This window comes from Empidonax traillii, unplaced genomic scaffold, assembly GCF_003031625.1.
Source record: "Empidonax traillii isolate 1590-97213 ecotype Southwest subspecies unplaced genomic scaffold, ASM303162v1 scaffold13:size3042203, whole genome shotgun sequence".
Taxonomy (NCBI): domain Eukaryota; kingdom Metazoa; phylum Chordata; class Aves; order Passeriformes; family Tyrannidae; genus Empidonax; species Empidonax traillii.
In genome coordinates, this window is record NW_020955206.1 from 146033 (window position 1) to 171435 (window position 25403).

Below are 25403 nucleotides of genomic sequence, written 5' to 3' on the forward strand. Positions count from 1 at the left end.
AGGAGGAACAGAGACAGCTCCAGCTGGCAGCACGGTGTAGGTCAGCCAGCTCCCGACCGCACACGCTCCGGCTCCCGAAGAAACCCAGCTCCCAAATAAACCCCGAACTCAAGGAGGATTGGAGGGGGCAAAGCAGAGCTGCACAGCCTTTGCTGCTCTCCTCATGTATTATGCAAATGCTGCCACAGCATTTCTATTCTTAGAGGGGAAAACAAGTTTCCTGGGGAAAGTGCTTCTGCCCTTCCTTCCCCCTCCCGTGGGACACGGCTCCCACAGGGAACGCAAACCTTATCACCCACGGCCAGTGGTGACGTCAGGCTGGCTCCAGGGCTGCTCTTCTGGCCACGCTTTACAGCTCAGTTTGCTCCAAGAGGAAAGTCCAGCCATGACTTAAAAGCCTTTGAGTTTCTCGCAGGAAAGCTGGGATTGCGTCAGTGCTGAGTTTTCCTTCAGTGGCAGTGGAATTTTCCAAAGGAAGTGGACTCGAGGAATGACTGGAGCCATGTGCCAAGGCAGTTGGGAAGAGACCTGTAATTGCTGCAAAACAAATTCCAGCAGGGTGCAAGGAATTTTTCCTGTCTCAGCAAAAAGGAGAAGGACAACAGGTCCCAAAATCCATCTCCGTGTGTACCACAGGAAATGCTGGACCTTGGAGCTCGTGCTTGTTGATCTTGGTGAAATATTAGCAAAGAATAAGATTTTCTCAAGCTGTTTCCACCTAAAGCTGAGTTATCAGTCACTCAAAAAAAAAAGAAAGAAAAAAAAAAGGAAGAATTTCTTCAAAGCCTGATGGGGAGAGGCTTGGAAATTAAAGAGTGGAGATACCATCTGAACCTCCAGGATGAAATCATCACAGCAGGGAGATAAACCTATCAGAGATGTGATCTACCCTAAGGGCTGAGCATTTGATGCCTCAAGAGACTTCTCTAAATGAGAGAGGCAGAGATCCTGTCCAGAGATCCTGCCCCAGACTTTGCCATGTTTTAATAAAAATACAGTGTGGGAGATCTCCCAGGAACTCCAGCTCTGAAATGCCAAAGAAAAACACATTCCTTGAGATCCACAGTCACTTGATGCCCTTCATTTCGATTTACAGTTATGAAATCCTTTGTCTTTTCCTGTGTAAGCAGAGGCAGCACCTCAAGAGTCACAAGGACTAACAGAAACTCCAGTCTACAGGAATGTTTTGTGGAGAACTTGGAAAAGTTTGTTTTGGTTCGTGGAGAGATTTTATTATCATAGAATCATGGAATGGTGTGGGTTGGAAGGGACTTGAAAGATCATCCAGCTCCTATTCCACCCCCTGCCATGGGCAGGGGCACCTTCCTCCAGACCAAGTGGCTCCAAGCCCGGTCCAACCTGGCCTTGGACACTTCCAGGGATGGGGCAGCTGCAGTTTCTCTGGGCAACCTGTGCCAGGGCCTCATGCCCCTCACAGGGAAGAATTCCTTCCCAATATCCCATCTAACCCTGCCCTCTGGCAGTGGGAAGCCATTCCCCCTTGTCCTGGCACTCCAGATCCTTGTCCAGAGTCCCTCTCCAGCTCTCTTGGAGCCCCTTTAGGCACTGGAAGGGGCTCTAAGGTCTCCCTGGAGCCTTCTCTTCACCAGGCTGAACACTCCCAGCTCTCCCAGCCTGTTTCCAGAGCAGAGCTGTTCTTATCATTAACTTCCCAAAAGAACTGGGAGCAGAAATGAAAGCAAAGCCGTCTAACCAGGTTCCATTGCTCCAGCTGGAAGCTGCACCAGAGAGAATAGGGATGTAAACAAGTTATTATCATGTTTATCACAGCAGTGTTTCCATGCAGGGCACTGGACTGTGAGCCTGAAGAACCTCAGAGTCTGTGGAGAGAAGGGAAATCCTCCTCTGGGCAGTGCTGTGTGGGACACCTGGAATGTGCAGGAGTAGAGGTCCAGCTCCAGCCTGGGAACCCCAACAGCCCGAGGCCATTTGCTTCCCTTAAGTCACTGCACTCCAAGAAGCTGCCCAGGGAGGGTGCAGAGCCTCCTCATGGAGGCCGTTTTTTCCCTCTCTGTGACTTCTCACGGATATGAGACTAAATCAGAGCATTCCAGGGGCTTAGCAATGCCCAACTCAAACCCAGGAAGAGCACACAGTTGTCTATCCTGCAGAACAAATGGGAACTGCCCTACCTGCTCTTCCTCCTGTGGCAGGACAAATGGGGAAGAATGAAGGATTTCTTTTAAGAAAAGCCAACATTCCCACAGGGAAAACTAAGAGAAACCAAAATCCACCACCCTCTCACACCATCTTTAGGTAGTGGGATGAGATGCCACCATTACACCCACCAAAAAAAAACCAAGCTGTATTTGAGACAGAGATGCTTTCACACAGAGCCTCTAAGTCCAAAAGATAGGAAGCAGATCCAGCTGGCTGCATGGAAAGACCACCAAAAGCTGTGGGAAAACACAACAAAGACCCAGGAACACTCAGAATTAGATATTCTTAAAAAAAAAAAAGAGTTCAGTTGGTTTGTGATCCCCACACACACACAACTATGAATCACTCCATTTGCATTCCCTTCTTTTTGCCACTCCTTTATCTAATCAACCTCATTCCAACACTTTCTGGTTTGCAAGCCCTGGATAACCTGCACTCATTGATTTCAGACTCTGGGTTATCCGGCTCATTAACGTGCGCAGCCCAGAGATTAACAAAGTCAACTTGAACCAGCTTGGAAAAATAACACAAGGGTGAGCGTGGCCACAAGATCACGTACCCTTTCATCCTGGGATCTGCAGCACCTCACAATCCAGGTGGCACCTCAACAGAAGCTGGGAAGAGATGCTCCTTGCTGGAAGGGTTTTTCAAGGATTCATGATTTGCCCTTTCTGACTTTGCTTTCAGTTTTCCGTGTTCCCACTCGCAGGGGTTATTTTTATTTTTAATGGCTGCCTAAGTGCTCTCCATTAACAGGATTTCAGGAACTTCCTTCCCAAAAAGTGTTGTGTGTGCGATAATCACAGGATGGGTCATTGGGACACTGCTCCCTTCTGGCAGCTTCTGAGCTGCTGTCACCTCTTCAGAACACCTCTGAGGACAACAGCCTCCTCCTCCTTCTCATCCTACCTGGCACTGGTGTTCCATGGGATTTGGGTCCATATTCCATATTCAGTCATAGGCCCTGACCAAATTTAGAGAATTACAGAAAACACCTCCCAGACCACTGAGTCCCACCTGTGACCGATCCCACTTTGTCACACAGCCCAGAGCACTGCGTGCCACGTCCAGGCCTTCCTTGGTGACCACTGCCCTGGGGAGCCTGTTCAGTGCCCCACCACTCTCTAGGGGAAGAACCTTCTCCTAATATCCAACCTAAACCTGCCCTGATACAGCTCCAGCTGTTCTTTTGGGTCCTGTCACTGGTCACTGGAGAGAAGAGCTGAGTGTCTGCCCCTCTGCTTCCCCTTGGCAATGAACTCCTCGGTGTCCCTTAGTGCTTTGGGAATACAACCACCAACAGGTCCCACAACGCCGTGTTGCTTCATGTGCTCCTGGAACAACCAGATTAGCTCAGATTCCAGTGGGATAAAGGCCTATGGCAACAATAGAGGGATTAAAATGAATTATTTCGCTGTGCAGAGCCTTTGCTCCCAGCAAAGGGTCAGAACATCTTGCACTGCTCTAAGTTTCTTCAGAGAACATATTTCATTCTTTATCCGTGAAATGCTTTGCACAACACAGAGCTCCACTGGCAACAGAGAAAGAAGGAATTTTGCACTCAGCAAGAATCAAGCCCAGCCTGAGGCATCAGAACTCGTTCTGGAGATGGGGAGCAGGAGGACAGACAGCCAAGTTATCCCTCTAATTGATCATAAAGTGTCCTGGCTTGTTTAAGTGTTTGATGCCTGGGGAAAGAGGAGGAGGAGGAACAGTTTTACTGGCATTACAACTTCAGATTATAAACTTCTGGAGTGCTCATCTTGGGGAAAAAAATAATCAACCCAAAAGCATAAAGCAGAAATAGCACATTCGAAGAATCATGGAATAGTCTGGGTTGGAAGGGATCTCAAAGCTCATCTTGTTCCACCCCTCGCCATGGGCAGGGACACCTTCCACTAGCCCAGGATGCTCCAAGCCCTGCTCAGCCTGGCCTTGGACATTTCCAGGGATGGGGCAGCCACAGCTTCTCTGGGCAACCTGTACCAGGGCCTCACTATCCTCACCTTAAGAATTACTTCCTAATATCCAATCTAAACCTACTCTTTTAGTTTGAAGTCATTCCCCCTTGTCCTGTCACTGCATGCTCCTGCAGAAAGTCCCTCTCTGTCTTGCTTGTGAGCTCCCTTCAGGTACTGGAAGGTAACTTTTGCAATTCCTTCCAAAAAGGTCAATCCACATGCGACAATCCCACTGGAGCCTCTTCTCAAAGGTGCAAGTAGAAACCCACGTCCCTGAGTCCACCAGTTTTACATCATTGTTAAATTCTTTCACTCCTCATCCCCAGCAATGCCAGGAAATCCTCTGGCTGCTCCATGTTATCAGCCTTAAACTCTGCTGTTGTTTAAAGATCAGATTAAACCTTCCTGCTTTCAATGAATGGAAAGGGAACTTGTTTCCATGTTCCTGGCTATTTGCTGTTTGAGTTTTCTCTCATCCTTTCCATTCTGTAGGCCATGGTTTGTTCCTTCCTCCAGCCTCTACCCCAGGGAGCTCCTACACCAACAGAGCAACCAGCATCTACCTGTAATTACTGACATCCTCAGCTCTGCCTTTGGCAAAGCTCCTCGCTGGTTACACAACGTCTGTGGAGGAGTTTTCCAACCTCTTTGGAGTAGTTTTCCAACCTCTGTGGAGCAGTTTTCCAGCCTCCCCAGCTCATTAATGACAGCGCAGCAGGGCCGCGTGGGCTCTGGAAGTGGCAGGAATGTTAACGGGCAGCTGCAGCCTGAGCCACCCCTGTGATGCCTGGAAAGGCTGGACTTGCCAAAAGCTGGGATCCAGCAATTAGGGAAAGCCCAGAGCCTATAAATAGCCCCAGAGGTGAGTGCTATGGCACCACCGTGCATCCTGCTTCCCAGGAAGCGCGGAGTAATCACAGGCGTTTCACGCGTTAAACAAACTTGGGAGCTGTTTAATCCCAAACCTGCCCCTCTGGAGAAGAGCATGGAGGGATCTGGAGAAAAGGTGAGACGGTTCGAACCACTGCACTGCCATGAGGAAGTTGGGAGCCTGTCAAAAAAGGTTACGTGGGACACAGTGGCACAACCCAGAGCCAGGTGACACCGGGAGCGTGACAGAGACTCCTGGGGAAATGCAAAGTGCTGGGGGAGGGATCTGTTCCCCAAGGGAGAAGGTGGAATTATGCTTTCACTTTGTTCAAAAGCTTTTCCTAAACTTGTTTCTGCAGATTTCTTTTTTTCACAGACATCCACACACCCGCAGTGCTGGAGGAAGTGGTCACGCTGACATGGTTGTCAACCACGAGAACTGATGTCCCATCACAGGGGCTGGAATGAGATGGGCTTTAAGGTTCTTTCCAACCCAAACCAGTCTGGGATTCCATGATTCTATGACTAAGAGAACTTGGATAGCTGCCTTCAACAACACAGGGGTTTTGGGGTTAGTTGGTAATTATTCCCATTAATTCCACTCTCCCCTGAGAGAAGACACTGTGTGTAGGTGCTGACCAAAGATTTTTGGGGAGATTTTAAAGCTTTCTGCTCAGAACTAACTCCTCATTCAACCCAAACATTCCAAGAGCTTCTTGCCACCAGCCCTGCACAAATGAAGCCAGGAACAAGCCCTGCTTCCTGTCCCTCTGCCCAGCCCTACAGTCACCAGTGCCTGTGCTACAGGACAAGGCTGAGGCACTTCAAGCAGTAGATTCCCAATGATCTGCTTCTGGAAAGAAAAGAATCATGGAATGGTTTGGGTTGTGAGGGATGTTAAAGATTATCTAGCCCCAACCTCTGCTACGGGCAGGGACACCTTCCACTATTCCAGGCTGCTTCAAGCCCCGCCCAACCTCGCCTGGAACACTTCCAGGGATGGGGCAGCCACAGCTTCTCTGGGTAACCTGTGCCAGGGCCTCACCATCCTCCCGTGGAACAATTTTTTTCCAGTATCCTACCTAACCCTGCATTCCTTCATCTTAAGGGCATTCCCCCTTTTCCTGTCACTCCATGCCCTTTGAAAAGTCCCTCTCCTTAGCATACTTTAACTAAAAAAAAAAAAAAAGGAAAGAGGTGCACCAAAGACTATTTTTAAATTACCAAGACTCATCCTAAGGAGTTTGTTTTGGAGATCCAAGAGGCATCTACAGCTCCCTTGCGTCACAGAGGGAAACAGGGGACCTGTACCCCCAAAACACATCATGAACACTGTAAATTCCATCTCTGGAACAGACGGTTTCATGGACTGAGATGGCTGGTGAGCACAGCCACTACTCCTACCCAGCACCTCTTGGGTAGCAGCACTAACAGCCCAAACTCTCCCACACAAAGCCCTGCCCTGTGACTCCATGAGTGCCAAGGGAAGGAGCAACCGGCAGGCTCAGCCTTGGGCGCAGCGATCCCGGTCACGGTCACGGTGACTGTTCGTGACTCATACCTTGAGCTGCCAACCAGCTGATGTCACTTTCATTGACATCATCTCCATCACATGGTTCTGGACAGAAAGATCTGCCCCATCACCACCCCAAGGAGAGCACAATCCAGCAGTCAATGTGGTAATTAAGGTGCACAAATCGTGGTTGTAAGTGAAGATTGTAATTAAACGTAGCATGCAATTAAATGGATTCCTATAACTGCTCTGGCACTGCTACTGCACGAAAGATACCTTCAAAGTGTTCTGAAACTGTGACTTCCTCTTGGAAATGAGAGTCATGGTTAAAAATCAGCTTTTCTTCTATTAATGCAAATAAAAATTCCAGGTCAGATTCAAGACTAAATTGTGAAATCACACAATCCCATGTGGCACCTCATTCCTGGCGTTCTTAGCCTTGCTCTTCATTATAACAAACTCTTCCTCATGCTCCTCATGTTTCACATCTTCCTCCAGTGCAGAGAAATAACACAGACATCAGGCAGAAGGACAAGCTCCAATATGTCTTGGGAAACAGCTTCCCTGCATCCCTTTTGCTCCAACATTTGTGTGTCCACATGTTCCTTGACACGCTGTTGGGAAGACTCTACCTGCCACTCTTCCCAAGAAACTGCTGACCAGTTTTCCTGCAGATCATAGAATCATGGAATAGTTTGGGTTGGGAAGGACCTTGAAGATCATCCCATGCCATGGGTAGGGACACCTTCCACTTGACCAGGTTGCTCTGAGCCCTGTTCAAAATGTCCCTGAGCAAGAAATTTGAGAGTTTTCCATGATTCTGAACTAAAAGACATGAAATTACAATGTCCCATCAGACAGGTTCCATATTCAGCTGGGATATCCACACAGCGCTTCACTAATAAATACTCCATATACACAGGTACTTAGATAATTGCCAGAGAAACAAAATATGAATCACGTTCCTGGACTTTCAGTCTGTCTGGTTCCATTTTCTCTTTCACACAGGACAGAAACAGGACTTCCAGAAAAAATGGGCAGTCACAGATAATAAACCTGACTCCACACTGTGATTCCACTGAGCACAGACTCATGTCAAGGCATACAGTCCCTTCACCTTTTCTTTTTGGAGTTGCACTTAATAAATCTCCGGACACTTTTGCTACCCACAGACTCCTAACCCAGCCCTGGTTCTTGTCACAGACATTTGTCAAGGCCTCAAAGGGAGTCGCCACAACCTGCAGGAACCCCTCTGCCTCCCAAAACCTTTTCCAGCCTCCCAAAACCTCCTCCAGGTTCAAGGGAAGAGGGATGAGACGATGATCTCCATACCCACATGCCAATGGACAGACACCCTCCTCTCAAGAGTCACATTACGCACACTCAGCTCTCACTGATGTTTTAGCTCCACTTAGTGGCCACAAGGCTCAAGTAACTACTTTACTCAGGAGTTTCAAACAAGGATCTTCACCGGGATCAGCTCCAACGTCACCTCAAACTCCAAATCCCAATCCCAGCACACACTTACCTTGGTAGCAGCGGGGACCGGGGCTTTGGTTTGTCCTTGTCCTTGTCCCGCTCCCGGTCCCTGTCCCGGTCTCGGTCCCTGTCCCGGTCCCTGTGCTGTCTGTCTTTCTCATCCCTCTTCACTCGTTCTCTCTCCCGTTCCCACTCTTCTTTCCGTCGCTGCCTCTCCTTGTCGCGCTCCCGCTCTCGTTCCCGCTCTCGTTCCCGCTGGCGCCGCTCCCGTTCCCGCTCTCGCTCCCTCTCCCGCTCCCTTTCCCGTTGTCTGTTCTCTCTTTCCCTTTCCCGTTCTCGCTCTCTTTCCTTTAAAAAAACAAGAGAGAAATCATCATGATGCTGTGGAAACATCTCCCAACAAAGCAGGTAGTAAGTCTGGACTGCAAGGAATTACATCCACCCTCCCATGTCAGAGCTAAGAACTGGGATGAATAATCTGGAGATCAATAATCTGGATACAAAGAATCTGGAGATCAATGATCTGGAGCTTGCTGAGCAGGCAGAATCTGGACATAAACACAACACCACATCATATCCATCACAGTTGGCATTTTCAAAGGCAACGGTCAAATTAATTTGGTTTATTAAGCTTATTAAATAAATGTATTGATGTTTACAAGTCTTTCATTGCTATTAATTTTTATAACAAGCTAATTAACTTTACAAACAAGCACCATGAAAATAATTGGTGGTGTATCATGTGTGACCAGTGAGAACCAGCCCCTCTTTTTGCACGAGAACGAGGTTTTATTGCAAAAGAAAAATCAGTTTTTAAAGGATTTGATGAAAACCACTGAAAAATTCCCCACTGGGCAGGACTGATTATGTTGGCCACTACTCCAGAGGCATGAAGTTTGCATGAGGGCAAAAGGAAGAGGATGAAAAGGGGTTCAAGAGCCTTGTTTTCACTGAGTTCTACTCCTGGTGGAACACCAACCAACAGCACTTGGAATTTTAGCACCTCGTTGGTGCTTCCTTGACTCAATTCCCAACATGCAGTTCCATCAGCAGTGAACAGTCATGCCAGGACCTCTGTGGGTACACAGAGCACACCTGCCCAAACCTAATCCTTTCCATCATTCCCAAGAATTAACAACCAAACTGTTCCCCAGCCAAGTTATTTCCTGGAAACTTCCTCCCTCTCCAAAATGTCAAAGAATGGCTGCAAATGTGGCTGCAAGCACTGAGGAGCAGCCAGTGTGCATGAGGAAGAACTACCCTCCCATCTCAGACATGGAATTGTTAAGGTTGTAAAAGACCTTTAAGATCATCAAGTGCAACCATCAATCCAGCACCAGCACCACAGTCACCACCAACCATGGCCCCAAGTGCCACATCCACATGGCTTCTGAACACTTCCAGGGATGGGGACACCACCACTGCCCTGGGCAGCCTGTGCCAGAGCTGGACAACCTTTTCCATGAAAAAAAAACCTCCCTGTTATCCAATCTAACCCTCCACTGGTGCAACCTGAGGCCATTTCCTCTCATCTTGTCCCTTGTTCCCTGGGAGCAGAGCCCGACCCCCAGCTGGCTACACTCTCCTGTCAGAGAGAAAGAAGGTCCCCCCTGAGCCTCCTTTTCTCCAGGTTGAGTCCCCCCAGCTCCCTCAGCTGCTCCCAGTGCTCCAGACCCTTCCCCAGCTGCGCTGCCCTTCACTGAGCTCCAACCTCTCAGTGTTTGTCTTGTCCTGAGGGGCCAAAACTGATGCCAGAATTCCAGATGTGGCCTCACCAGTGCCCAGCACAGAGAGACAATCACTGCCCTGGTCCTGTAGCCACACTGTGGCTGGTACAGCCCAGATGCCACTGGCCTTCTGGGTCGCCTGGGCTCAAGTCTAGCTGCTGTCAACCAGCACCTCCAAGTCCTTTTCCACCAGACAGCTTTCCAGTCACTCATTCCCAAGCCTGGAGCATTGTTTTTGCCTTCATGATAGCAGAACAGAACATCCTCCCCTCCCTTCCCTTATAGTGTGCTCCACGCTGTAATTAAGTCAAGATTTAACTACTTGCAAGATTAGGCATCTTGAAAAGTCCTGTTTCAAGCACTGCACTGCAAACATGACAGGGAGCAGAAGAACCTGGAAAAGAGTTGGAAGGAAAAGCGTGGGAAGGGGAGTTACCTTACTTACTCGGTAGTTACGGTATGGATCTGGGTCTGTGTACTGAACCCTGAAATTCTCATACTGCCCACCACGCCAGAACCGTTCTATTTCATAGTCATAATAGGGATCTGAATAGGGATCAAGCCTACAATGAAAAACAGGGAATGTTAGAGAGGGAAATGTCACCTTGTTGCTGTAAACACTATGAATTCTAGGTCAGGTCTTAGTCACTGTGACAAGAAAAAACACGTTCAACGGAGCACGACCATACAGAGGTTTATTTTCTACACATCCCAACCAGACAGTCTTTTTTAAGTGCAGCTTATCAGAGAAAAGCACAAACCTTTCTTGATAAACACCAAAAAAAGAACCAAACTCAGCCTTCTAATCAATGTGGGAAAAACACAGAAACTGCTTTTTATAGCCACTTCCAACGTCTGCAGAGGGAACAGGACGTGTTTTGCCTCATTGATTGAGAGATGGGTTTTCTGTCCATGCACTCACAGCTAATCCCAAGCACCCTCAGGAGTGGAAGGAATGATCTCCTAATTCCGTGCCACTGGAGTGATGGGTGCAGCCCAGTGCCACCAGTACAGGACATGAGCTGTGCTGAGCTTTCCACTGGGAGAAGTGCAGCTTCAGGGCAGGGCAGCAACACTCGGTCCCTACACCTGGAATTACTCCATGGAAAGAAGGCAACCACTTCTCCAGTAGGAATGAGGTGCTGGCCCTCCAGCACACCAGTAGATGGTGAGCATGTGGTACATGCTGCTCAAGAGCCAAATTTATAACTTTCATGGAGGAAAAGGATTTAAACCCCACCCTCCTTAAATCTGTTTCCTCCAGTTGATTTTTATTAACATTATTTGATGTTTTTAATTCCCAAACTCGACAACATCCAACCACCTGGAGTGATATCACTGTAAAGATGGGCACGTGGGTACAGAGGGAACAAGAAACTTCCAGGGCCACAGAGGAGTCAGTGGCAGAGCTAAGATCATAAAACAAGTGCTCCCAAATTCCAGATTATCCATAACAAGACTGATTTATAAGTAAAGGGAATAAAAGCCTCTTTTTTGCATTTTAAAATGTGCCAAATAACCTAAACCAGGCTAAGATGTAAGTGCTGCCCTGTGAGTCAAGAGGTACCAATAATTTCTTTCAGTGCTTTAAAATGGTTTAAAATTTCTATTTTTGACTGAAGCAAAAAGCCAAGGGAAAGACAACCAGGGAATCTTGACTATGGATGCTTAACTCAGCAACAGACTCCTGATGCACACCAGAAAACAGTCGGGATTCAGTGACGTCAGCTGTTCAAAGAGACACAAAAAATCTCAAGCCATGCCGAGAAGGAAACTCTACTTTTTAACATGGCCTCAAGCCCAAATTTCCCCCTCTTATAATATTTATGGAGTTTATTAATTTAAAAAGGATCACTGCTGTGTGTTCAGATAATTTAGTGCTTAAATCCTTTGAAAATAATTGGTACCACCCCAAAAATAATCCAATCCATCCATTCAGTCAACAACCTGCCCAGCACAGCTGGGACAGGGCTCTGTGGCCTCAGAAGTTTTAACAAGTGCAATGAAAAAAGGAAAAGGAATTTTTTCTTACAGTTGCAACAGTACTGGAATCAAAGACCTGCTTACCCATAGTTAATGTTTTCTTTGATGTCCACCTCCCTATAGTTATTCAAAAAAGAGAAAGGGATTCATGAACTATTTAGACAACTCCATGTGCCACAAGACATTCCTGAAAGCATTTTTCCACATCCCAGCTGCACCTCCAGTGCTTAGTTTGCTGCAAGCTATCAAACTGTGCAATAAATTGTGTGTGTCTGAGAAAAATCAACATTTTCTAGAGTTTGCAGCAGCAGCAGCAGCTTCATAACTTTTGCCTTTACACACAATTAAGGTATTTTGATGCCTTATGCATCCTTGAATTTTCACGAATTCCAGTTGTTTGATGACTTACATTTAACACTGGCTATACACAATGTATTTTTTTTTTTGACTATATGAAAACCAACACAACAATTCCAACATCAGTGAGGCCTCAGATGCTGAGGGTGGTTTCCACAGACAGCCATAAAAATAAAGGTAGTTTATGAATGACCCCCAGAGCACTGGGGATAAATCCCATAAAGCCTTCTCAGAGGAACAGAAGACCAAGAGCTATTTCAATCCAGGAAAATATTTTTAAAATGATTTTGTTTCAGGCTATACAGCTGAGGTTTTTCTTTAAATCAGGGAAAGGAATTGCACTCCAGAACAAATCAAATACGGAACAAAACCTAGTCTTTACTCCTTTTCAGAGGTTTTTTGCAATTCCTTCACTCTAAAATACAACCAAGCCTTGCAAACAATCTGTGAGTGGAAATATTTCCATTATCTGTCCATGCAGGAAGAACAGAGGATGTATGTGCATGGGGAGACAGATTCACCTGCATTCCTGCAGAACACCAGCCTCTCTCTCAAAAATTCTCTTCCTATTCCTTTTCTTGGCTCAAGAACTACTAAGCAAGTTTCCCAGAGCTGAGTCTCCAACATTTTACCTCCTTAAAAAACCTATCATGTACACATGTAAATTTAGGCTGCTTCTTTTGGCCTGGTAACAGCTTCACTTTCTGATCAATATCTTAGTGTCCAGTTTATCTGGGACCAGTTGCTGCACCAATGGCCTCGCAAAGAAACCCCCAGCTGGGTCCAACTACTGCCTGCAGCCCTTGGACACTGAACACGCTCCAACTTCGCAGTCTCAGCTTTAATATCTTAAAATTCTCATGGCTGGGACAAGGTAAAAGTGAGGAAAACCAGCCAGAAGAATGCACTGGTGTGAGGTAGGCAGAGCACAACTGGACAGTGTCCATGAGGGACCAGAATGCCAAGAGATTGATGGCAGGAAGGTTTAAAGACCACTGGGAAGGGAAGGTGGGGTTGAACTGGAGCGAGCCCATCCTGCCTTATGTAGGTTACTCCCATTTTTTGAGGTCAGCATTCCTCCAACTTGGAGGAACAAGTTAACTGAACACTACCTTACTGCATTGCATTTCCCACCCATCTATTCCATGGAGCAAAACAAGACTGAGCCTTACGCTGGATCTCGGACGTCTCTGGTGATGCGATAATTCCAGTCGCGGAAAAACTCGTTTTCCTTGTCAAACTCCCGCTCGTCTTCTCCAATAGTCACAGTGAATCTCTTCTCCTCAAAGTCAGGCTCCTGTTCCTTTCTCATAGTTGCTTTTTTTAATACCTGTCATAACATACAAATGGTGTAAATAGAGAACTGCAATATTAAAAATCCTTCACTTGGGAGAATCCCTTCAACTAAATCATCTTTTTCTGCCTAAGTCTCAGAAAATGCAGGACACTGGACTTTTCTTGATGCAGAAAGTGTAATTCACTATTCCATCAGCTCAGAACAGCAGGAAATAGAAGTTTCACCCCTGCTGAGCCCATTTCTGCAGTGATCAAACACACAGAGAAACAGATACCCAAGTTGAGGGAAACTAGGTAAGCTTAAAGCTTTACTTTGTCAAGGGCTTGACTTCAAGGCCACAAATTCCCTATATTTTTTAAATACAAAAACCTCCAAACCTGGATATCAGCTCCTCCTGGCTGTCTAACAAGTGTGATATACAACAAAACATAATTAGCAGATTAAAAGGCAAAAGGGGGAGGGAAAGAGCAAGACACTCATCCTCCCAGCAGAGCTCTTCCAGTACCCTGTTCCCAAACAGGACAGTGGATTTTGGAGACAGTCAGCAGCTCCCTGAGGAAAACATTTACCTCTTTAGCATGCCGGAGTCCTCTTTCCCAGGCACTTTCTGTTGGAGGGTCTGGAGGAGGTGGAGGTAAGATTTCATCAACTACTGGCCCTCCCTGTCAGAAAAGTGAGGAGAGGAAGAACACAGAACTTGAGTTAGTTTTAAGTAGCAAACTTATGCTTTGTAAAGTTACCTCAGAGTATCTCCAGATATTCCAGAGATTTCTCAGCAGGACATAGCTGAGAAACACATGGAAAATTATTCTCCTCTATAAGCAACTCCAAAATCACCTTTTAAAGACAACATATCCAATTATGGATTGAATTTTGCTGAAGTATTAGCTCAAAAAAAATCTTCACTTCTCTTAGAGCAGGAGGAAAGTCACAGAATCATGGAATGATTTGGGTTGGAAGGGACCTTAAAGCTCATCTTGTTCCACCCCGTGCCATGGGAGAGACACTTTCCACAAGACCGGGTTACTCAAAGCCCCGTCCAACTCAGCCTTGAACAGCTCCAGGGATGGGGCAGGTGGTGCAGAAGTCCATAAAAGAAGTCCATACCCAAGGGTTGGCTGGCATCAGAGGGTGAGGGCCGATGGGAGGGGCTCCGTTGGGGGAGAAGGGCTCAGGCTTGGAGATCAAGGAGTAGTTTCCTTTGTCATTCACCCCGGGGTGAATAAACCGACAGTTCATGCCCCAGGTACAGTGACCTGTGGGAACACAACGCTGTTAGATCCCTGTTTGCTGTCAGCCAGCAACTCTTCAGCCCCACAGCCATTAAAAAGCCCACCAACCATTTAAAATCTATCAAGGAACAGTGTTGTTTCAGAGTTCTGACTTCTCTCCAACTTTGTCAAGATTTATCTGTTTTCACACACATGGAAAAACACTCATCATCTGCCACCTTTTCAGAGAGGACAAATAAATCCAGACACAGATGGATGAAGGTACAAGAGCCTTATTATGATGGGGAGAAGGGAGGGATTGATGGACACACACCATTAATTAAATGCAGGAATGAGCTTATGAGCCCTCGAGTCTTGTTAATGGCAAACACTTCCAATTAGGAGTTTTACCTGATACAGAAAACCCGAGGGAAGAGAAAGCACCAGAGTGCATCCCAAATAAGCAGCTCTTTGGAGAGGCAGGCAGCAGAATCATGGAATGGTCTGGGCTGGAAGGGATCTTGAAGGGATATCATTCCCACCCCTGCTGTGGGCAGGGACAACTCCCACAAGCCCCATCCAACCTGGCCTTGGACTCTTCCAGGGATGGAACAGCCACAGCTTCCCTGGCCAACCTGTGCCAGGGACTCACCACCCTCACAGGAAAGAATTCCTTCCCAATATCCCATCTAACCCTGCCCTTTGGCAGTGCCTGAGACTGAAGTGTAAGGGCTGAGACACTTTACTCTGCCACAGGGCTCTGCCACCTATGTCAAGGCGGCCACACATGAAGATCTGCAAGCCACTCAGGCCACAGCCACAGCAAAGACAAAATTTCCAATGCTTTTCCATCCCCACGTGAGCAGCATCTGCCCTCCCCAGTGACAGTCCTGCCTTGAGGAGTGAGCAGGAGCAATATTCCCTGACCTGATGCCAAATCAAAGCACAACAACTAGGGCAAATCTTGCAGCCTGAACTTTGACCCTGGCAAATATTCCAGGCTCCATGAGGTGTGTGTCACGTTAAAGCATCAGGAACAAACAGCTCTCCCTGCCCAGGGACTTCCCAGTTTCAGCAGCAGAACCAACACGCCTGTGTCTCGGCACAGGCACCATGTTTGCCACCGGAGGACATCCAGGAAGCCAATGTGGGATATCTGATGGCCACGGCTCTGGAAACCCCCACATTGCACAGGCCACTGACGCAAGGAACGGAGACTCCACCCTGGGCCCCACCCTTCTTTTCATTTCAGATTTTCATGAATTGTCTCAAGGGAGATTGTAAATAACAGCAAATAGATGAGCAAACACTGAGATGAATCTGAAGGAAGTGAGAGCTATAATCAGTTTAAATAAGACAAGTTTTATAAAACCTGGTCTCTATACTAAAAAAAAGGCGGGATAGTATAAGTCAGCTGCCATACAGCTGCACAAACTTTAGGGTATGTCCTATTAAGAGGAATTACAAAAAACTAGAATCATGTAATGGTTTGGAAAGATCTTAAAGCCCACCTCATTCCTCCCCCCTGCCATGGGTAGGGACACCTTCCACTAGACCAGGTTGTTCCATGCCCCATCCAACCTGTCCTTGGGCACTTCCAGGGATGGGGTAGCCACCACCTCTGTTCTATTCCAAAAATACCAGCAAGTTTTCCTTTATTTGCTTTGTCCAGCCCTCTTTGCATAGCGGTGGCTCTATGTAAATTCAGCACTGGTCACCAAGGAACAGGAAGGTGACACTCAGGATGCCTGGGGCAGAATTTATCACACAAGAGCAGCTTAATTGGTGAACAAAACCCAAACAAGACAAATTCCAGCCCCTTTGATTCCCTCCCACCACCACGGTGTCGTTACCTTTCATGAAGAACCGGCAGGTGGGACGTGGCCTCACTTTTCTGTCGTTGGGGTCTTTAACTTCTCCTTCCTCCAAGTCATCGTCCTGGAACAGACAGACAAGCTGACATTTCACGTGGTGCATTTTCTGCAGCGACTTGACATTTCACAATATGGTCAAATATCAGTCGCTGAAAACACACCCTGGAGCAAAGGCACAAGAGAAGGACAATACAAAGTTACAACAAATCCCCCGGAGCACCTTCACAACCTGATGCTAAAAACAGGGAGATGCAACACTTTTTGTGTTTCAAAGGTAACAGCAGAAAATCACAGGATCATCCAGGCTGGAAAAGATCTGCAGGATCATTGAGCTCAACCTGTGATGGATCCCCACCTTGTCAAATAGCCCAGAGCACTGAGTGCCATGTCCAGGTGTTCCTGGATACCTCCACAGATGGGGACTCCACCACCTCCCTGGGCAGCCCCTTCCAAAGCCTGACCACCCTTTCCATTAAAAAAATTCTCCCTGATGTCCAACCTGAACCTCCCCTGGCACAGCTCGAGGCTGTTTCCCCTTGTCTTGTCACTGGCTGCTTGGGAGCAGAGGCCTTCGTGCTGAGGCTGCACTACAGATCAAGATTTTAAGCTGTATCATTTTATCTGGTATATTAGAGGTTCAAAATCACCCATGGATCAAGATCTTCCACCTCAGCTGGCCAAGCCTCCCTGCATGCTTTGAGTTGACAGCAAATCCACTGCAGTTAGAGGCAGCTTCTTATTTTTTTAGGTGAAATGGAGCTAAATTTTGTCACCTTTCCTTCCCATAATCCTTCAGAGCCTTTAAACTGGAGTGTCCCCTCTCAGCACTCCTGCCATCCCTGTTTAGCTCAAGCCCATTCCTTCTGGTCATTGATTTTAAGTAGAGAGGAGTATCCCTTCATTTAGGCAGTAACTCAGTACAGACACCACACATCCATCTATACAGCAAATTCTGAAGGATAACTGCTGTTACAATAAATTAATTATAAAATTATAAGATGATTCCCCATAACACTGAGTGACAATCTCAGAATCATGGAATGGTTTATAATGAAGGGACCTTAAAGCTCACCCCATTCCACCCCCTGCCATGGGCAGGGACACCTTCCACTATTCCAGGTTGCTCCAAGCCCTGTCCAACCTGGCCTTGAACACCTGAGGGATGGGGCAGCCGCAGCCTCTCTGGGCAACCCATGCCAGGGCCTCACCACCCTCACAGGGAAGGATTGCATCCTCAAATCCAATGTAAACCTCTGTTCTTTCCCCTTGTTCTATCACTCCATACCTTTGTCCAAAGTGCCTTTCCAGTGTCGGTTTTGTACACAAGCTTTTCATAATAAGTAACATGCATTTTTTCAGTCCTCTCCAGCACATACTTGACACCTTCCCTTCCACTCCTCGGCTCCACACAGGAGTTGTGAACCAGTTCAAACAAAACTCTGCGTCATCCCCAGGCAGCAATTCTGGGAGCTGGAGGTTGCTCCAAGATTAAGAACCACAGGGAATGAGCGTGAAATAACAAAACACCTCTAGAAGTTACTGGAACTTTAAAGCATCAGCCTTTGTCTTTGTTCTCCAGGGAAAAAAAAAAACAACTTCCCTGGCTATGTTAGGCTGCACCTGGAAAGACAAAAGGAGCTGGTGATGCAGAAGGCAAAGGTATAAATGACCAGAGAGCTGTCAGAGGTTATCAGGGAAGGAAATCAGGTTTTCAAAAAAGACACCTAGGTCTTCCCTCGCTCTGCGTCCATTTCTCTGTTTCCAGCACTTGAAACACATCTGGAGAGAGAAACTGGATGGGCCTTGCCTATGCCTGGCAATCACAGTGACAGCAGTTTTCTGTGTGGAAAAGATGAGGAAAATTCTCTGCTTTGATCAATTCAGTAGCTGGAAAGGAAGAAAAACCCATCACTTGGCTGTAGATAAACAAAGGATCAACAGAAAGGTGGGTTAACAGCCTCTCCTGATGCATTCCCGAGGGCCAGACACGGAAAGCCCTCTGAACAGCAACAGATTTAAAAGCCCACACTTATATTCCAACTAAAATTTGCATTAATATTCCCCTCCCTCCACGCCAGGAGTCTGAAAGCAGAATAAAATGCAGAGATCCTCAAAGCTGAGCATGGCATTTAGTGATCCATGAATGGAATAACCAGCTCCACTCTGCTGCTTTCAAAAGAACTGTGTGAAGTCTTGAACAAAAGGGGAAGTATTTATTTCCGTGAGGTCTCCTTGGAATCAGGCAGCTGGGAATGCTGTTATGAGTTAATGTATGAAAACCAGGGTACAGATTCATCTTGTGCTTTGTAAGGACAGGGCTCCCAGGAATGCTCTGGACTCTAAAGGAAAGCATTCATATTTTAATCAAGGACCAGCCACGGACTCAGGACTCCAGGAAATTTTTTTTCACCTCACAACACACTGGAATTCCTTCTAACTCATCAGAAACATAAAAAACCTCTGGAAAACATGTGTTTAACAAAATCACCTGCCAGAATGGGCACAATGAAGGAAAATTCCATCATTTTTTAAAGTGACTGAACTTGTTAAAGCACCATTAAGAGTAAAAAATACACCAAATATGATTCTTTAATAAAAAGGGAGAAGGGTCTCTCCAGTGAGGCTCTGTGAGCTTCCCAAGCACATGGCCAGATCAGATACACAGGAATGGGGACTGAAGGACACACCATCTACCCTCCTCAGCTTTAAAGCCCCACCAGTGACCCCATCTACACTCCACTGCTTCCTTGCCCGTCTCCAGGATATTTCCACAACTTAGTCCAGCTGTGCAGGTCCAATTTTGGAATGAAGAGCCAACCAGGTGCTCTGGACCAGCAACTTCCCTTTGCACTCCCACTATTCAGACTGAATTCCAGACCAGGAGCCCACAGGAGGGTTTTTACTGCTGGAATCACTTTGTCCTGTTTTCATCTGCCTGCAAGAGGGAAACTGGTAGGTATTAAGCCGCATTAAACAACTGCTGCACTGCAGAGATTCCCACCTGAAGGCAAACATGGATAAAGATGGTATTTTCCCTAATTCCCATGGCAATTAAACCCCATTTCTGATATTTTTGAATAGCTGTATCTGTTCAGGGCTGTGGAACAGGACTGCACATCTGCGAACACATTCCTGAATCATGTTTTAGGTGTTTTCCAGAAAGCCCAGCACCTTCCATTCCTCTTCCACACATCCAGATGCTGCTAGGTCCCAAGAAAAAGCTCAGGCTCAGGGGTCTCCCACACACACCTGATGATGATCTGAGCAGCACAGCCACTCCACAGCATCAAATCTAAACTGATGAGGCAGCTCATGGACACCTAATCCCTGGCTCAGGGATTTGCTGGCAGCATCATTCCCAAGTCCTCTGGGAGCTGAGGTGGAACAGTTTCTTAAAGCACTGGAGTCCCTTCATATCCAAAAGGAACAAAATTCTTTTGGGATGCCTCTGACAATATCTGGCACAAAGCTTTGGGACAGCACACGGACCAGGACTTGGTCCATGGAGTGGTCTTACCTCCAGGGAAAAGGGTGTTCCTGGCCCACTTGGGACACAGCTAACATGGATATTCCTGTCACAGGAGGAAGGAATTGCAATCTGGGAGCCACACAGCTCTGAAACACGAGCACAGGTCTCTCCTTGCAGGACTCTGCCCACCTCCTACTTACATCAATTTCTCCATCATCAATTTCTCCATCATCTTCTTCTTTCTTCTTCTCCTTGAGGGAATCCTGGCCATCCTTTTCATCGTCACTTTTGCTGCTGGATTTTTTCTCATCTTCAGCGGCATCATCTCCTTTCTCCTCTTCCTCATCATCCTCCCCAGCAGCTTTCTCCCCGTCCTCCTCCGCAGCAGCAGCACTGGGTTCCTCGGGCACTTCCTCATCATAGTCCAGCTCGTGCTCATCCAGCTCCCGGGTGACTGAGGACGCTTCGTCTCCGAGGTCATTTGTCCTGTCTTCCTCCTCTCCTTTCCGGGGCCGGGGGCTCTTCAGCTCCACACTCTGCTCGTTGGCATCGGATTCCTGAGACTTGGCCTCGCTCAATCGATCCTCCTCATCCGAGTGGTTCTCCTCCTCCCTGCGCCTCAGTCCCCTGCCTGGATCCTCCTCCTCGCCCAGGACGCTGCCTTGTCCCCCCTCTCCATCGAGTTCCCGGTCGGAGCCGCTCTCCTTCAAGGCCTCCTCATCGGAAAGCTGCTGGTCCTCTTCCTCAGGAGAGCAGGGGTTTCGCTCAGGGCTGTCGGAAACGTCCATCAGTACCCAAAGGTCTGCAGGGGGAGAAAACATCTCTGGTTATGGGGAAACACTGGGAAATAAAGGAAGGCTCACCTTGAAGGACTTGTACTCCTGTGTTTTACCTCCTAAAGAAGGAAAAGGTTGTCTGAATTGCTGAAAAGCCAGGTTGGATGGGGCCCTGGCACAGGTTGCCCAGAGAAACTGTGGCTGCTCCATCCTTGGAAGTGTTCAAGGCCAAGTTGGACAGGGCTTGGAATGGGATGAGCTTTAAGGTCCCTTCCGTTCTGGGATTCCATGAATTTATGAAAGTGGTTTCTCACAGCATCTTCACAAAGGAAACACAGTTTAAATTGCACAGAGAGCTGATTCCAATATTGTCCCAGCGTGGAGTGTGCTACCCTTCATATACAGCCATGGAGCCTGGGGTTGGGATTTTACAGAATGGGACTGGAAGGGACCTTTAAGCTCAGCTGATTCCAGCCCCTGCCATGGGCAGGGACACCTTCCACTAGACCAGTATCTAACTACGCTCTACTCAAGCCCTCAAAGCTGCACAGGTATCAATCAATCAACTAACTGATAAACACAGGGATGATCTCAATATCAACAAGGCCCAGAGAATCAGAAAAGCCACATTTTGAGCTTCCTACCAGCTCTTCTGGTTTCTCTGCACATCTGAATTTGGTTCTTGCTCACGAGTTTTGATTTCCTGACAAATTCAAAGCCAAATGAAAGGCATCAGTTCCCTCCTGGTGCCAGAGGTTTGAGCAGTTCAACAGGACATATTTGAGGCAAATTATACCCTTAGTGAGCACACAAAGCCTGATGCCGAGTTCATAAATCCTTGGACAAATTGTTATTGGCTTCCAGAGCGAGTTTAGGAACAGGGATTTTAATTGCCCAAGTGCCTGAGAAGTTACTTTGTGTGAACACGAAGGTCAGCCCAGAGAGGCCACCAGAAATATCAAAGCTGTCAGGGGCACACAGATTCAGGAAATTTGCTCTCTGATTTCTTGCAAATAAGCAGCACCAAAACAAAAAAGCATTTAAGTGAAGCAAATGACTTTTCGTGTTTGACATCAAGACCTTCAGAGCGATAGGGGGAAACAAATATGTTCTTCCCACCAGCTCAGGTGATGAGGATAAAATATTCACCCCCACAGCAGCTATTAAAGCTCTTATAAAAACCCAGAGCATCCGTCAGTTATAATAATTTCCTATTAATTTCCATCAGCAGAACTGATAAGAAACACAATAAATGACGGCCTAAGCAAAAAGGTTCACAAAATCCAGGCAGTGGGGTTTTTTGAGGTGTATTTCCCTGAATTCACTGCAAGTTTCCCTTTGACAACAGGATTTACAACCTCCCTGCTGCCTCTCTCTCTCTCTGCGTTTAAATTTCCTCCATCACCTCTTATTCCAAATTATTTTGGGGAGAGCTCAGCCGGTCTCCATAGGCTGTTGCTCCAAGTTGCAGGAAAAGATTCCCTAAAACCAACAAGCCAAATTCTGGCTTCAATCTGTACCTGCCCCAAAGCAAAGCCAAGATGGTTAACGGTAAAATCGGCAGCAGGAAAAAAACTGGGAGGCGGCAATTCAAAGGAAAACTGCCTGACTAATGATGGAATAGGACAGCAAGTTTAATTCCAGTTTTAAGTGCATGTCCCAAGAGCTGTCTCAGAATAATCTGCAAAACACATCCCAAATCTCCGAAATCCTGAAAGGTTTTTTTTTTTTGAGGAGATTTTTTAATCTGCAAATCACAATTTATTCCAAATCTCCGTAACCCTGGAAAGTTTTCCTGAGGTGGTTTTTCAATCTGCAAGTCAAAATTTATCTCAAATTTCTGAAATCATGAAAAGATTTTTGAGGTGTTTTTTTTAATCTGGAAATCACAATTTATCTCAAATCTCTGGAATCCTAAAAAGTTGTTTTTGAGGGTTTTTTGGGGAAAATTGTTCGGGTTTTTTGTTCATTTGCGACTCTTTTTTAGTTGCTCTCTTATAGTTACACATAAAGACAAATATCAAGAAAACCAACGAAAAATGACTACAGGGAAGTATTTTAAATCAAGCAACACTGACTTAAGTGGCAGAGCAAAAACCCCCAGACTTCACCCCTCATCGTAAACTTGGATTTTTTTGTGCCTTAAAACCAAACCAGTTTCCTCCTGTCTTCAAAACCAGTTATAAAGGCAAAAAATTAACTTCTCACCCAGAGATAAGATCATCTGACTTGTAGCTTAGGCAAGAACCAAGAATATAATACTACTTCTCAGGAGCAGCCTTTTATCTTTTAAAATCTTCAAAATTCAGGCAAAGCTGCCTCTGGTTCCAGTTGCACAACCTTTTCTGGTACAAAACTGGCTTCATTTGCTCAAAGTGTGTCAAGTATTCCTTTCCTGCATGTTTGAAGCTGCCTGGATCAGTACAGGGCACTGGGAATTTCATCGAGGCTCACAAACCCCTCGTATTTCCAGCCTTTCCACGGTGAGGTTTTGGAGCAAATGTAATAAGGTGCATTTTCAGCCCAAAAAAGTGTCTTTTCCTGTCTCTGGAATCACTTGTACAAGGCTCAGTGAGCTGAAAGGCTCTTCAAAGCAGGTCACACGTTCTCAGGGAAGAAACTAGAGGATTCGGCAGCTAAAATTCCCAGCCACCCTCCCTGGTGGGAGCCAGATGGCACTTGCTGTTGCCACAGGTAGAGCAAGACTCTCCCTACAGCTGTTCCCTCTGGATTCTTGTGCCCCCAGCCAGTCTCTGTGTCCCTGCCAGTGTTGAGTTCCAAAATATAAAGTGGAGAAATCCCCTAAACAAAAGACCTGGGGCTTCATCCTCTTGTTTTTAAGTGAGGAAAGAGAAGCTTTTAATTACACAACTAAAGTATTAGTTCCAGAGCCTGAGCTCTGGAATATTTCAAATTGGGGAATGAAGCATTAGTTGCTCCTTAATTGATCAGTGTTTCATGGCTTGCACAGGGTGGAACAGAGATGCTCCTTCTACTGCCCACCCTCACCTGCAAGGACCTGAATGCACCAAGGAAATGTCCAATTTCTTCCCACTAAAGTCTCACAGTTTTACTGGAAATATTTAAAATTACAGATTTCCTCCCTAAAAAGGGGAGGAGAAAATTGAGGAGATGTCACAGAAATTTAAATTCATCTACTTTAGTTCCTTTATAACACATTTTCTCCAAAGCTTAATGATATCCAAGACTTTTTAGGTTAAAGCACAGCACTGAGATTAAGAAGCCTTTGACACGGCTCTAAAAGCAGCAAGAGAAAAGCCGTTTGCCACTTAAGTTGCTTTTTAAACTTCCACTTCAATATTGAAAGTTAATCCCAGGATACATTTTAAATAACGTTTTTAACCTTTCACTTCTGTATGTTGATTTGTCCAAGGCCAAAAGCAGAGGAGTCAGAGCTGGAATTCTGAGCAGCTCTTTTGGCAAGATCAGGCCCAAGTCCTTCACTCCTGTCAATTAAACAGCACCAAAAGGTGCAAAACTAGAAGGAAGAAATTCCAACTGGTTTTGAACCTGTACCTTGGACACTAAGGCACTGCAGGGCTGGAATGGATGATCCTGGAGGTCTTTTCCTTCTGCAATTGTGGCTCTCAGCACTACCTGGCGCTGGCAGGAAGCTCAAATCCTGCTCCTCATTGCTCTGTGCTGTTCTGGTTTCAGTTAAATCTCATGAAAAGTTTGAGCAGCTTCACCAATTAAGCCAAATTTAAGCTTTGTGTCCAACTAACTGACCTGCTGCTGCAGGGGCTAAACTGGGAGCAGGTGAATTGGAACCACTATGGAAGGGATGGCAGCACCTAAAGGATAAAGCTGCGAGTTGTGAGGGATTTGGAACAGTCACCAAGGAAAAAATACTCCTGGGAAGCATTATTTCCATTCATTAAATTCCTCCCTCCATGGTTGAGCCTTTACATAGTGAATAAAAAGCTTTTCCCACAACTTTTTACTCAATACATCTTGGATATAATATGGGAAGTGATGTTTCCAGTACCTCTGGTGGAGCAGGAAGGCACCGAGTACCAATAAAAAGCTGGAGCTTGACAGAGCCACCAGTTGCAGCCTTAAATCCTGCAGATTTTCAGGAATATGACAAGAACCAAGTGCATTCCCAACTTCTGTCCCTTCCAGAAGTGACCTCACAGCCCTGGGAGGGGGGGGTCACAGGATGGATGGAAAGGAAAGAAGCGAGAAAGTTCTCTGCTTCCGGCTGAAATCTTTGGGATAAAAGGATAAAACCACATGATAAAAACAATTAAACAGCTGATGCAAAATGGAAATGTTCCTGTTAATCAGATCAATCGAATCCAGGGTTAAAGCAGAGCAGATGTTCTGGAGCAGGGTCTAAGTCCAGCCAGGAAAAGTGAGGGAGCTGAGGAGAATGAATGGGAATGTGCTGACAGGACAGGTGAGGAAAGAAAGGCAGCACAAAAGATTTAGGGAACCAAGACCTGGAAAAACTGAGGCAAAGCAGAAATGAAGGGCAAGAACCACCAGGGGGAAAAACATGGAAAAGCAGCAACAACAGGAGGAGAAGAACAGGAGGAGAAGGGAATGAAGTGCCTCAGCATCCAGGAAAGGAGCAACATGAAACACTTCCGTAGAACAAGAGCAAAACTAGTCCTGCCTTGATGGAAACTTGGGTCGTTAACAGGGTTAATTAACCAAAACACACATTTCTCTGCCATCC

General features: G+C 46.5%; 1 protein-coding gene across 6 annotated transcripts in view; it reads right to left on the reverse strand.

Annotated features, from left to right (window-relative positions):
• The window catches only part of ZC3H18 (zinc finger CCCH-type containing 18), a 40058-nt gene extending 19330 nt beyond the window's left edge, over window positions 1-20728 (reverse strand). For 2 of the 6 annotated variants that reach the window (XM_027890301.1, XM_027890290.1), the window contains exons 1-8: window positions 20123-20728; window positions 16433-16517; window positions 14476-14624; window positions 13938-14030; window positions 13244-13401; window positions 11799-11831; window positions 10177-10294; window positions 8054-8352 (exon numbers count right to left, since the gene is read on the reverse strand). In XM_027890301.1, the coding sequence (XP_027746102.1) occupies window positions 8054-8352; window positions 10177-10294; window positions 11799-11831; window positions 13244-13401; window positions 13938-14030; window positions 14476-14624; window positions 16433-16517; window positions 20123-20710 (1523 nt within the window). In that variant the 5' untranslated portion in view covers window positions 20711-20728. Of the gene's footprint in view, window positions 1-8053; window positions 8353-10167; window positions 10295-11798; window positions 11832-13243; window positions 13402-13937; window positions 14031-14475; window positions 14625-16432; window positions 16518-20122 lie in introns of all 6 variants that reach the window. The other 4 variants (XM_027890281.1, XM_027890270.1, XM_027890315.1 and 1 more) reach the window with 3 other exon arrangements.
• Between the last annotated feature and the right edge of the window lie 4675 nt (window positions 20729-25403).